Raw genomic sequence first — 15210 nt, 5'->3', positions numbered from 1 at the left:
AACGCTAGTATATCTATAAAAATGAACGTGCCTCTGTCTGTGTGTCTGTGTACATTTCCCTACGCAATAACGCTGTCAATTTTCAGTCTACAGACTCGAAATTTGATATGCAGAGTAAATCTTTGTAATACGTTTTCGGACAGAAATTTGGCTGTTAAGGGATTAAAGTTCAACGATTTGACCTTTAAGAACTCTACCAAACTCCTCCGCCATTTTTGGGTATAAACAATTGAAATTTTAGATATAGGTTCCCTGGACATGGATCTAACTTAATAACTTGATTTGAGCCCAAAACAATAGATGTTAGGCGGTCATAATAAGGGTTTAAGCTAAAAAAAATTGACCGCATTTTTTTTTTTTTTTTTTTTTTTTTTTTGCTCAACATACACCTCCAAACACAATGTCGAGCAGTGATCCGGTTTTTGTATTTGAAAGGACGCACACCACAGGAGACTTTTGATGAAATGAAAGACACTTATGGTGATAATGCCCCATCATATGACCTTATAAAACGCTGGTATCGTGAATTCAAACATGGCCGGAAATCTGTGGAAACAGCTCCACGACCTGGTCGCCTCCCTTCTGCCATTGATGAGGCATCTGTCCGTCATTTTGGAAGATCGGCGCATGACTATTCGCCAAATAGCCCAAAATGTCAAGATTAGTACAGGGTCTGTGGAAACTATAATTCATGACCATTTCATATGCATAAAGTGTCTGCCAGATGGATTCGCAGGTTCCTCACACCATTCCAGAAGCGAGAACGCGTCGAGTGCTCGAGGATGAATTTGGAGATGTGCCAAGAAGATGAGCCAAAATTTTTCAAAAGGATGAAGCCTGAGTCCATCACTATGATCCAGTCAATGCAGTGGAAGCACTTGGTCTCACCACCTCCAAAGAAGGCAAGGGTGCAACCCTCCGCTGGCAAGATCATGCTCACAGTCTTTTGGGACCAGGACGGAGTAGTGATGACAGATTTCCTGGCAAAGGGTACCACAATTACAGGAGCCTATTATGCTTCACTTTTGAGGAAATTAAGGGAAGCTATCAAAATCAAAAGTCGGGGCAAGATCAGCAAATATACCCTCCTCCTACAGGACACCGCTCCGGTCCACAACTCGCATGTCGCCAGATCAGAAGCACGGGCGTGTGGTTATGAAATCTTCCCCCATGCTCCCTACTCTCCTGGCCTTGCACCCTCTTACTTTCACCTCTTCACAGCCATGAAGTTGTTTTTGAAAGAAAAGCGTTTTCCAGATGATGCAGCCTTGATTTCTTAAGTCACATCATTGTTGGAGGACCAACCTGGGGTGTTCTACAAAAACGGTCTCCAGGGCTGCATCAAACGATGGGAGAAATGCATAACTCTGGGTGGTTCCTATGTAGAGAAAGACTAATAACTGTGCCAAGTTTCGTTGCTCTACTGCTATGGGAAGTGGGTCAAGGGCATTACTTATTGCACGCCCCTCGTAGAAAAAAAATTAAATGGTAGTTTAAAATAAACTACAGAAGCCTTGATAGGACTAAATAAACTTCATTTAGCCATGTATTTTTAATGATTAATTCGACGATTAATTCGATAGTTTAATTCTTTTTTTCATAAACGATATATATATATATATATATATATATATATATATATATATATATATATATATATATCGCTTATAAAAAAATTAAACCTTTTACTTAATCGTCAAATCAAACGTTAAATATATATATATATATTTATATATATATATATATATATATATATATATATATATATATATATATATATACACACAACCCCCGAAGTTATGTAAAGATGATGTTGGCCAGTACCAGATGGGTGACTATTTTGGAAATGTTAGACGTCGTATGTATTTAAAACAAATCCTGCATCTAGTATCACGCTTGGTTTACCATAGGTGAAATAACAAGAAATTGCCGAAAGAAATTATCGTATTTTTACCAAATGCGCAGTTATTTATCGATTTTTTTTTTTATTCCTCACAGCATTTCCTATTTAATGGTATATTAGCAATATTGGGCACACCAAAAGAAATTATTCAGTTTTTTTGCAAAAATAATGAAAATATATAATGTTTTTGCTCATCTGAAAGATAATAATTATGATTAACATCTTCAACAAATTTCACACTTCAAAACACAAAAGATGAAAAGATTAACACATTCAAAATTCGGATTTTCAACCTTAAAATCTGATAGGTGCGCAGTTGTTTTTTTTTTTTATCTACAGTCCTCACCCTCCCTACAATACAATATATTTGTTCAGTTTCGGCTGATAATTTTAAGCATATTTATTCTCACAAATTAAGTGGAGGGGTTGTAGTTATACATGATGTATAGGCATTATGTATATTAGATACTATATATAATGTATATAAGATTTTATGTCGATATTATAATTCGATGCCTCCGTTCAGTCTCGAAAGACAAATAATACCCTCTGTAAAGGCAGCTGCACGTGTAATTGTAAGGCGAGGGTTGCACAATATCCAATCACACTTCTCCAGGGCAACTGGAAACAATGCCGAGATAAGCAGGGAGCACATACAACATCTGGAAGCCCCAAATTGTCGTCCATTTAATACTGATCAGGTTAAATGTTGCATTACTTCGGTGATCCCGCTGGAACCGGTGTGTCAACATGATTATGGCGTATATTATGATATGCATATATAATGTATATATAATGTATATAAGGTTTTATCTGGATATCAGACCTTATATATATTTTAATATATATATATATATATATATATATATATATATATATATATCAGATTTTATGTAGATATGACATATATTAGATATTATATATCAGGTTGACAAAAATCTTCCTGTGATTTTTAAATGTTAAATTCCGATGAACAAGTGCATTTATGCCAGTAACGTAAAAATCTTACGTTCTGGTGGCGATGAAGTCGCTGAAGGCGCTTTTGATATCGCTTAAGTTTTGAAGCGTTTCTTACGTAGAAAGTTGTCGAGATGCTTAAAAAAATTGGTAGTCGGTAGGTGATAGGTTTGAAGAGTATAATCGATAATCGATGGGAGTGAGTTTTGTTCTACTTTTGAAGGGTCAATTCAAGAAGGTGCTGTTGGATTTTTTTTTTTTTTTTTTTTTTTTTTGACGAGAATTTGGGCCTTTTTCTGTTGACGAATGCTGGGTGTTTTGTCGAAGTTTTTGATGCATCTCATCCATTTGTTGACAGTATTTCTCTGCCGTAATGTTTTCACCTGCATTTAAAAACTGTAATGGATAGACCGGTCGCAGACCAGCAAACAGTCTGCATGATCTTCTTTTGATGCAACCCTAGTAAGGAAGGTGACATTTCGTAACGGCGTTTCTTTTGGTTGTCGTTCAATTCGTGAAGCACCCATTTATCAAGGTTTTTGTCTTTTCAATCTCTTTCAAGTAGTTTACAATCATCGTATACGTTATGTCTAATTCAGAAGCAAGTTCTCAAACAGTTGTGCGTGGATTGGCTTCGACTAAGGTTCTTAATTGATCGTTGTCAACATCCGATGGCCGACCACTACGCTCATCATTTTCAAGTTTTCCGTCACCGCGACAAAATTTCTTCAACTACCATTGTGCTATGCGTTCAGTTCAGTAGTGGTTCCTGGCTCAAATGCTTCGTTTATATCGCAAGCAGTTTCAGCAGCTTTTCGGCCTAGCTTGAATTGAAATACGAAAATTATGTGAATTTGCTTTTTCTATCTTGTATTCAACGTTCTGAAAAAAGAAAATTGTTTTGAAACAATTGTAATTTAAACGATTAGATAAAGCGAAAAACGCTCTTTAAAATGATATATAAAGTAAAGGTATTTTAACGAAAATTTGTTTGAAAATACATCATTTGAAATCAAACTTATGAATTCCGCAAGCACCCTTATATTATATATAAGTGTGTATATACATAATGATGTATATTATATATATAGCAAAAAACTCCGACTTTGAATGGGTCGCACGAGTATATACGTTTTCACTATGCTCATAAAAGTATATTACTTTCTTCGTTTTTTCTGCCACTTTTTTCCTGTTTTGCGCTTAATATAGTCAAAAAAGTTAAACTGTAAGAAATCTCTGAACTAGTGTCTTTTGTGACGCGATATTTATTGATTCCGGCAATATTTAGCTGACAATTATGTTTACAGTAATAAATGAATGAACCCTTATTGGTTTTTTAAAAGCAATATAACTACAAGTAAAAAAAAAAAAGACATTTTCGTTTCATTTGAAGACCGTTAATGTGACAATGGCAAATATTTTTGCGAAAGAAGAAAAAGTAATTTCATAATAATATTGATCCTAACAGACAATTATCATTTTTAAAAAGTATATTATTTTTAACAGTAAACTATACACAATGATGTAGAAAGTAGCATGAAATATCACATGGTATCGTTCATACGTAAATAAATTGTTTGTTTTTTTTATAATTATCGTAATGGTCTTGATATTTCTTTTGATATTTTCATATTTAAAATATTAAATTGTTTTTGTTTTTTATCTTTTTTTTTGCCGTGCAGATCGCTGTCAGGCCGCATTATTGGCGGTGTGTGGTGGTTTTTCGTCCTTATCATCATTTCGTCCTATACAGCTAATCTTGCCGCCTTCCTCACGATTGAACGGATGCTCACCCCAATTGAATCAGTTGAAGATCTTGCAAAACAAACGGAAATCGCATACGGAACAATCGAATCTGGAACTTCTAAACAGTTCTTCAAAGTCAGTTCTTTTCTTTTATTGACTTACGCTTTTTTGGCGTTTTTTATTGTATTTTATTTGTTTTGTTTTTATTTTAATTATTTCTGATTTTTTTAAAGCATGTATTGATATAAAACAAATGTTTTCACATACGTGTAGTGACTGAATCAAGATGCGGTTTGAACGGACGCTAAAAAGCAAATGGCTCTTATTCTACCTTCTTTTTCGCTTCGTTTGGATTCGCTCTTCACTTCTAATGTCAAGTTAGTTTTCACATAAATGTGTTAACTTAAAATACGTTCAGCCAATGTAAATCGTTTTTAATTCCAAAAATAACAATCATGTGTCAATAATGCGAGAAAAAAAACAGCCAAAAATTAGAGATTCGAACTCACCGAAGTATCCGAGAACGTTTGGTCAACACCTCCTGTGCTTTTGGTCTGGAGAAGCATCTCGCGCGCACACACGCTAGCCAGAGTCAGGTACACATAAACTTATTTCTACTGGCAGTTACAAACGCACTAACGAAGTTAACAAACACATATACACATTGCCACGCCGCCAAATACTTACAAAAGTATATTACTTACATACATATATTATTCACACTACGAACATATTGACATACACATCTCTTAGCTTTGTGACTCCTTACTCAGCTTTCTTTATCAAACAAGAGTTTGCATCAATGAAAACTTATTGAAAATAATTTTTATATCTTTATACAATTTTGGATATAAAAATGTTTCATTTTTTATCAATTTTTTTCATTTTAAAAAATCTGCTCATGTTTTAGTTAGCACTTGCTAACTGGTGACCCTTTTGGGCTCTCATTGTTTTATTTATTTTCATTTTAATAATACTTGCACTTTTAGTATTCTTCATTTTCTTAGGGAATTTATATGAATTGTTAGTGTGGGATCATGCTACATACGTAAGCATCCGGCTTGAATAACAATTTTGTTTTATTTTGATAGCGTACGAGCGGCGTGAAATAAGTAATGCCCCTGACCCACTTCCTGTTGTCTGATCTAACTGAACTTTTGCATGTGCAATGATTTATATCTCCACGCGTTATGTGGCAAATTACAGCTCGGAACTAATTGTCTTTCTGTTTTACAGGTGTTTGAACTGAGTCAGGTTTGAAATGGAGCCTGTTGAATGTCGAGCAGTGATCCGGTTTTTGTATTTGAAAGGACGCACACCACAGGAGACTTTTGATGAAATAAAAGACACTTATGGTGATAATGCCCCATCATATGACCTTGTAAAACGCTGGTATCGTGAATTCAAACATGGCCGGAAGTCTGTGGAAGCATATCCACGACCTGGTCGCCTCCCTTCTGCCATTGATGACGCATCTGTCCGTCAAGTTGAGGCTGCCATTTTGGAAGATCGGCGCATGACTATTCGCCAAATAGCCCCAGATGTTAAGATTAGTAAAGTATCTGTAGAAACTATCATTCATGACGATTTCATATGCATAAGGTGTTTGCCAGATGGATTCCCAGGTGGCTCACACCATTCCAGAAGCGAGAATGTGTCGAGTGCTCGAGGATGAATTTGGAGATGTGCCAAGAAGATGAGCCAAAATTTTTCAAAAGACTGATTACACAGGATGAAACCTGGGTCCATCACTATGGTCCAGAGACCAAAGCCCAGTCAATGCAGTGGAAGCACTTGGTCTCACCACCTCCAAAGAAGGCAAGGGTGCAACCCTCCGCTGGCAAGGACATTCTCACAGTCTTCTGGGACCAAGACGGAGTAGTGATGACAGATTTCCTGGCAAAGGGTACCACAATTACAGGAGCCTATTATGCTTCACTTTTGAGGTAATTAATGGAAGCTATCAAAATCAAAAGTCGGGGCAAGATCAGCAAAGGTACCCTTCTCATGCAGGACAACGCTCCGGTCCACAACTCGCATGTCGCCAGATCAGAAGCACGGCCGTGTGGTTATGAGATCCTCACCATCCTCCCTACTCTCCTAACCTTGCACCCTCTGACTTTCACCTCTTCACAGCCATGAAGTTGTTTTTGAAAGAAAAGCGTTTTCCAGATGATGCAGCCTTGATTTCTGAAGTCACGTCGTGGTTGAAGGACCAACCTGGGGTGTTCTACAAAAACGGTCTCCAGATCTGCATCAAACGATGGGAGAAATGCATAACTCTGGGTGGTTTCTATGTAGAGAAAGACTAATAACTGTCCAAGTTTCGTTGCTCTGCTGCTATGGGAAGTGGATCAGGGGCATTACTTATTGCACGCCAAATCATCAATTATACATTGCATATGTTTGGTGTATTAGACAACAATAGAAAAGTGTGTAGACAAGTTTTGTAGCAACAAAAAATAGGATAACACTGAATTAAGACAAAACATAACAATTGGCTGTCCATAAGACTTCTTCTTTACTAGCCGAAGACAGAACATATAAGTGTAATATCATAACATATACTACACTACGATCTTAGCCAAAAGTACAATATAGTGTCACATTGATGCCGAACAGAACTTTGTCAAAAAAAAGAGAATGTCGAAAACGTGACCTTTCGCCTTTTGTGATCGTAAGAAAAAAGAAAGAAAAATATGCACGTGACTGTCATGACATAAAATATGCACGTGCTTAGAAAGATGGCATGAGTCTGCACTAAACGAATCGTCACTTTTGAGATCGAACTCGTGACGCATAGTAAACATGACCACTTAAGCTTGTTCACTAAGCCGACGGCTCTACATTTGGCGCCCACTTTTATTATTTAAGTAAAGGTCAGGTAATGTGGTTTACTAAAACATAAACAATCGAGATGATTAACTCGCTTATAATTCTTTTCCTTCAGTTATGTTGACCTTTATTCAAATGTTTTTCGCGTGTCGTCTTATATAGCAACCCGAAATAAAAAGTAGAGCAAGTGCCTATTTACATGTCATATTTACAGAATATAAATCGAAAAAATAAGTTGTTGTTTTTTTTTACTTCCTATGTTTTTTCTTTCCTAATCTAATTCCGATGAGCTTTGTAAATATTAAACATCTTTTAAAAAAATAATATTGTCATGTTTGTTTTACTATTTAACATGTTTACCGTTTAAAATGTATTTATAACCTTAAGTTTAAATTTCTATTTTCCTTTGTCTGTCATGCTTAGGTGTTGAATAACATGTTTATGAACGTTGGGGCATCTCTATAATAGGTCAACCACTAAATTGTTCGCTATTCGTAGGTAGAGTCATCTGAACAAGAGGGGGTCAATCATTATCAAAGTACTTCTCTTTTTGGTCCATTTTGATGTCAGAAAGTACGAAAAGGGAAGGAAAAGACCACAAACTGTCTCTTCATATTGTTAATCAATCTTCTGACTCGCTTGTGTTCTGGGGTTGATAGTCCCTAGCCGATCGGCTGATTCGTTGCATTGTCAAGCTTAAGTTTGAAATTACATTTACATCACTAACTTGTTATTTAATATTTCGAAAAAAAGAATAGGTTTTATCTTTCCCCTGAAACCTTATAAAATCGAACATTCCTCTACAATTGCGAACTACAACTATAGCAGAGGTGTTTACAGAACGTCAGAGGTCCCAGTGTGTGGCGTGGTCCCTGGCCTTAGTGGAGGCAATTTGGACAACGATAACATCTTTGAATACTGCCAGGAATCATACCGACAATTAATATAAAATTGTTTATGTTATGTTATAGAGAATGAGAAGATGAAACTTATTAAACGGACATGCATGCATATTACAATGGAAATGAAACATTGAGTAACATTAAGGTCATCAATTAGCAAATTTTAACTTAACATGGACAGAGTTTTATAAATGAAAAATGAAGGAAAACATTAAATCACAAAACCATTTTTAGTCAGAAATGTTTATTTGACAAAGTTTACAAACTGATGGTTTTGATAGGAAAATGTTCAGTGAATTAGCATATACAACATCTAAGGATGCTTCTCTCTCTCTCTCTCTCTCTCTCTCTCTCTCTCTCTCTCCCTCTCTCTCTCTCACACACACTCTCTCTCTCTTTCTCTCTCTCTCTCTCTCTCATTATATATATACGTATGTGTGCATGCGTGTGTGATTAATAGAAAATGTGACATTCTGTCAGTGTGCATTAGTTTACATTATTCCCGTTAGTGTGTATGTGAAGATGTGTTTGTATCTTAGTTTTTCCTCCGTCCCTTACCCGACCGGACGGAGGGGTGTACGTTCTTGGATCCTTTCGATGCGCCGACTGGAGAACTGCTTTTAGTTGTTTATTTTCTCGTTTTATGAAAGTTTCCACGCTTGCATCGGTTTGTTAGATTTGGGATTTAAAACTATTTTCATTGGTTGAAAAATGTTGAACGTTCCCATGAAAACTCTAATCTGTTTTAGAAGTGACAGTAGAGGTTGTGAGTCAACAAATCTTGTATAAGGTTGGTTCCACAGTTTTTACCGATTTAAAATTGTTATCTCCAAAATGAAAACTTTTTTTTTTAATCTTTATGCATATCAATAACGATTTTGTCAACCAATTCATTTTGCTTGTAAAAGGCCATTTAAATATTTTGTAATCCTTAAAATAAGTAATAATCGGAATGAAAGATGAGGCAAGATTTTTCAACCAAGTTAAAGAGATCTGTGGTCATGATGTTAGACGACTTTCTATCTGTTGACTAAAATCGGCCATTTTCAGGTTAGACTTGGTAAAAATATTGCAGAAAATATGAATAATGTTTTAATAATCTGAAAGAAAAGTTTGAAATTAATTATGGTGATATGTCAAAGTAATAACAATATGCAAAACAAATCACAATGGGTTAAAATGCTCTTCTACGAACTGACAAAATTTTTGCATCCAATTGATACCTTATACAGATGTTTGCACGTCTAAACCAACAATAATATTAAGAATCAACTGTAGAATTATATAATAACAAGCTTTAAATAAATCAACTGTGATAATTTCGCGAGCGCCATCTGCACATTTCATTTCTCAAATCGAATGGCCTTTCGTAATTTTTTTAAACTTCCTCATACTTTTCTTGATAAATGGTCGGAAATGAATTATTGTATATGAATTGCACGTCCTCATTTCTCCAACTCCTATCATCAATCAACATCAAAATGTCAAAAAGTGATTCTCTGAAACAGGTGATTAATCGACTTGCTTTTTAATAGTTATTTTTTAATTATTTTTTTACCCTTATAAATCACAAACGAGTTATATTGTCATTTGAACATAAGGGGCTTTTATATACCAACAGTTGAAAAACAAGATGCCTGTTTGCATTACATTTAAACGGGAGGGAAGCGAAAAAGGGGAGGTAATTCTACAACCTAGCAGTTCGAAGTAAGAAACTATTAGAGTACAAACCTTACTGTCATCTAAGGACCTCTACATAGAAGGGATGAGGTTTTGTCGCCTGTGTGTTAAGTCGGGATAGTTATGCCTAGAGGTCACAAGTGCTATGAGTTGGTCAGAACATCTTTTCCATTAAAGTACTTGTAAATCAAGCACAGAGGTGCAACATTGCCGCGATTGGTTGAAGCTTAGTTTACATCGCTGAATCTATTAGATATGAGATTCTTTTGAGATTCTGTATAAAAGAGAAAGACATAGATGCATTAGCCCAGATATGGCAACAAACCATTATGCATGTGTGAATGGTGGCTTTGCAGAGATATAGGATACTAGTAAGTGTGAAGAAAGAGAGGCCACCTTGCTTCAGCGTCCTTGGCAATGTATTGAATGCATTTTTTTCCAATTCACGTTGCCTGTTAACGTTAATCTGAAAAGTTTTAACGATAAGCTCTCAGTTAGAGTGTTATTAATCAGGGCAATCGGTGGGTTAGAAGGTTTCTTGTCATTGTGAAAGGAAATAAGTTTATTCTTAGTAGCATTAAATATTAAATTGTTCCCTAGAACGACGCTGTCCAAACAGGAGAAACTCTACGCTTGGCGCCACTCTTTTATTAGTTCCGCAAAGGTCAAATAACCAAAACTGACACAATCGTTTATGATTAACTTCCACTCAAATTGCTTCTTTTCCTAGCATGTATCTTCAGTTACGGTGACCTTTAGGTAAACTTTAAATGTAGTTCTGTATGTCCGAAAGTAGAAAATCCAGCGAGTGTCTCTTTCCTCAATAAATCACTGTCTTATCTTTTAGATTGCAAAGAAACTGTTCGCTTTTGAGAGAATCTTGTAAATAATTCTGTCGTCTCTTCAATGAAACTTCAAGACGTCAGATTTTAAAAGATATTTTTCTTATACTTTGCTACAAATTATCCCCCATTCTATAATAAAGTCCAATGTGTGTATATATATATATATGGCCATTCTTCATAAAAAATTATAGCAAAAAAACTATGCTTCGCCAGTGTAGACACAGATATTCATATGAAATAACATCACAATCTACGAGCTTAAAAAACAAGAAAAACAGAAAACATCTCAAACTTTAATGTTAAAAAATACGTGAATCTATATAGAATGCACAAAGAAAATTTTAAAAAATGTCACGTTATTGAAATAGATTGGAAGCGGGAATATCTGTCTGCTATTTACATTTATTTTCTTAATTACTTTAAATACTTTAAATGAATTAGCTCGGCAGTTATTTACATGCTCAGATATATATATATATATATATATATATATATATATATATATATATTGACATTGAGAATTCCACTTTCGTAAATATCCGTTGTTTCCTGAAGAGGTCTCTGGTTACTAAATAGTAGAAGACCGAAACATGCTCATGACTGTGTAGCAACAAATTACTGCTTATGAAAAGACAAATTGAAAATGTAACTTGCTCTACTTCCATATTGAGCACTCTTGTATTAAGCTCGTTATATTTCACTGGTTAACCTACTTTTGAAAAATAGCAACCTCAGATTATACATATATATATATATATATATATATATATATATATATATATAAAGTAAGATGATTGATAATTTATAATTAAAATTAAAAATTAAAAATCGGTTACACAAAGAAGAACAAACATAATCAATAAATTGTACGATCGTTTCGGAAACGATGTTTTTATTGAGATAGACAATAAGTCTTGGACAATAATTTTATCATTTAGTTTTTTTAAACAAAGTCTCCTCATCAGCAAAAATATTCAGTGGAGTTATTTTAAAGGCACCAAACATAAACCTAGCATTTTTATCTGGAAAATATTTAAAATATAAAGGAAAATAATTACTTTTTTGATGTTGATAAACAAAGTAATTAAATAAAATTTTTATGTTGATAAACAAAGTAAGATAAAATGAAAATAAAATTAAAAATAAAAATGAATACAATAAAATCGGGTGGAAAGGTAATGTTAATAGAGGATATTTTAAATATTTCTAATAAAAATATATATACCTTTTAATGATTCGCATTCTAAAAGTCGTATCATCGTCAATGCATTCATTGGGGTGTAAAATGTAGTTTATGAATGCTTGAAAATGTTTATATATACAAACTTTCAAGGAAACGCTAATAGAATAATATTATCAGTTTAAAATCGTTAGTAACGCTAAATTTGAAATCACCTTAAATATTTCAATTACAAGGGAGATAATTATAGTCAAATAGAAAAATAAAGAATTTTACTGTTCATATACATATATTTAATGGTTCGCCTTCTAAATTAGTTATAAGTTGAATTTTTTATATAATAAATGAATCTTATTGGTTGTAATTAAATAAAAATATTATTTTCAATAGTAATTATAATATTTATAGAACTTATATTAATAAAGATAATAACATATAAATTCAAAGTGAAATAGATAAAATAAAATAGAAAATGATGGTAAAAGTATCAGATAAGATAATAATAATAATAATAATAATAATAATAATAATAATAATAGTGATAAAAAATATAATAATAAGAGTTATTAATTTATAAATTATAAATTTTAATATAGATTAGTAATAAGAAAATTTTATGATTTATGGTGGATCTAATTTGTCGAACCTAAACCAACGTTTATGAATGCATCCTGAAAAAATTTCGTCTTTTAAGTTTAAGAGAATGGATTTATTTTTATTATATGTTAAAATCTTGAGGGCTTCATATCTACAAAGTGCAGAGAATCTGTCTTCCCGGCATATATGCTTTATAAGATCCTATTATTTCCCATTTTAAGTTGAATGGAATATTTCTATCATTGAGTCGCCAAATATGTTTAGATAAAGCAATCTGGTTTCTCAAGGAAGGATTTTTAAAGGAGTGCTTATGCGTTGAAATCCTATGTTTAATAAGTCCAGGAACCGAAGTAAATTACATTTTGTTGAATATATTTGTTGTCGGCTAGATTAGGAGTGGTATTGGTAAGTAATAGGTTTGGTTGTATTTGATTGGTAGATTGATTAATGACGATGGTGTTATTAATTAACTGTGTGGTAGGGTTAGAATGTGAAAAGGGATTTGTATGGTTGCTATTAACATAATTTATATCTGGGGTTTATGACACTGTGCAGCTATAAATCACATTTTTTTTATCTTGCAGGTATCTTGTAGAAGACATTTATTTTTTCTTCTACAGTTACAGCCTGCTATAATTTCTATATTTGAATTTTGTATCTTACTATTTTTTTATTTTTAGAACTAATTATCTTTTATGTAGGTTTGCCATATTTAAGTAAGATACTTTGACCGTGTTTTTATTAAAGATTTTATTGTGTCTATGAGATTCTTTAAAGGTTTTTCTAATAGTTTAAAGAATTTTCTGGCTATGTTTGTCTCAAGACTTTTAGAATATGGAGGGTTGAACCATATGATTTCCCTATGTCTGTTTTTACGCTTACGGATTTTGTTTTGTGGTTTATTTGTGTTAGTGACTAATGCTTGCGGTTTAATTTGGTTTTGTATTGTATTTCGATTATTTTTTGCCATTCGTATGCGGGATAACATGGCCATGTAATAGGTTATTATGTTTTTAATGGGTTTATTGCAATTATTATAGTTTTCAATGCAGTTCATGTTTTTATCATTTTTATTTAGGTATTTGATTTTGATTTGTATCCTGAGTTTTTAAGGGGTTCATTGTAATATTTTGTGTTTTTGCTAAATATGGATTTGTTAGAAGATAGTTTAGAAATTCTTAAAGAGACATTGGGAACTATTGATTTCAACAATGACTTGGAGTGGTTTGATTCATTATGTACACATAGTACAGATTGGTTTGGTTTATGATAGGGTTCAAAAGTAGAGTTTTCAAGATTTAAGGTTACGTCTAAGAAATTAACTATTTATTTTATTAAGGTCGATTTTTATAGTAAGTCCATAATTTTTTAAGAATTTATGTAAGGATTTAATTGCTTTTTCATAATGCTTATTTGTGGAGTTTGTTTCGAAAATTGCATCATCTCTGTATTTGAACTGTTCATGGGGTATATTATGAATTTCATCTAAAAGGAAAAGGCCAACGAGATCAGTGACGTGTGCTGAGTCTGTCGAGGTCATTAAAACGTTAAAATGGTCAGAGGTATTGTTTCTGGTCCAGTATTTGTTGTCAAATGTTATTTTTTTACAGTGGGATCACCACTTATCAAGGCCCGGAAGCCACTCGGGGATAAGGGTTATTTTGTGTACAATAATCAATGGGATAATATCGTAGTAATAGTTGGTATTGGAGATCTGATAAAGTGTCTTAATTAAGGGGGCGATTAATAAGGAATTTGTTTATGTTGGACTTGAATACCTCCAAGTTGTAGCCAGGTGGGAAACAGGCAAACGGAAGAGAATTCCACAGGCGTGCACTTCTCAGAAAAAAAGCTTTGTTCATGGAATCTACGTTTTGATTTAGGCACAGATAAAGAGTGGGGGAAATTACTGACAGTGATTTAAGCTAGACGGATGTTTATCATGAAGGATTGGCGAGGGGGGACCAGAGATAGGAGTTCGAACTTGCCATGGAAATAACGATAAAACAAAGACAGGTTCGCAACGTCTCTTCTGTGGGAGAGAGGTTGCAGGGAAGAGAAGAAGTCTATTTTGTACTTTGTCAAGGCAAAATAGGCTGTTTTTTGAAGCTCCAGCCCAGATGTGGCAGCAGTACTCCATCTTTGGTCGTACTTGGCTTTTATAGAGATAGAGAATTGCATCAGTAGTGAGATATCTTCTGGAGCGGTAGAAGGATCCCACTATTTTCCCAGCGGCCCAGGCAACAGACTTGATATACGTGTTCCATTTCAGGTCAGGAGTAGAGATCAAACCTAGAAGCTTGTCAAAACATGACGGCTCCCCAAGATGAGAGCCATCCATTTCAATTGATGCTAGATGAGGAACAGAGCGTTGATGATGTAAAGTTAGGAGTTTGGTTTTAGATGCATTAAAAGTAACCAACCATCTTTTCCCCCACTGAACCACGCGCTCAAGATGAGAGGAGAGGAAATCAGAGAGAGCTTTGTCATTTACGGCCTTTGATGTGTTGCCGTAGATGGTCGTGTCATCAGCATAGATGTCAAAGAATGATTTAAGTATGTGTT

The 15210-nt window shown here is 34.0% G+C and overlaps 1 protein-coding gene across 1 annotated transcript in view; it reads left to right on the top strand.

Moving 5' to 3' along the window:
* Positions 1 to 15210, top strand: part of LOC145242098 (glutamate receptor 2-like) — a 1575989-nt gene that overhangs the window by 1529158 nt on the left and 31621 nt on the right. The window contains exon 14 of the mRNA XM_080105053.1: positions 4543 to 4741. Within this exon, the coding sequence (XP_079961179.1) occupies positions 4543 to 4741 (199 nt within the window). The remainder of the gene's footprint in view (positions 1 to 4542; positions 4742 to 15210) is intronic.

The sequence above is a fragment of the Euprymna scolopes genome, chromosome 1, assembly GCF_053919585.1.
Source record: "Euprymna scolopes isolate OS-2025 chromosome 1, ASM5391958v1, whole genome shotgun sequence".
NCBI classification, from domain to species: Eukaryota; Metazoa; Mollusca; class Cephalopoda; order Sepiida; family Sepiolidae; genus Euprymna; species Euprymna scolopes.
Note: the sequence above shows the minus strand (reverse complement) of the source record. Positions and strands in the feature narration are given on the sequence as shown.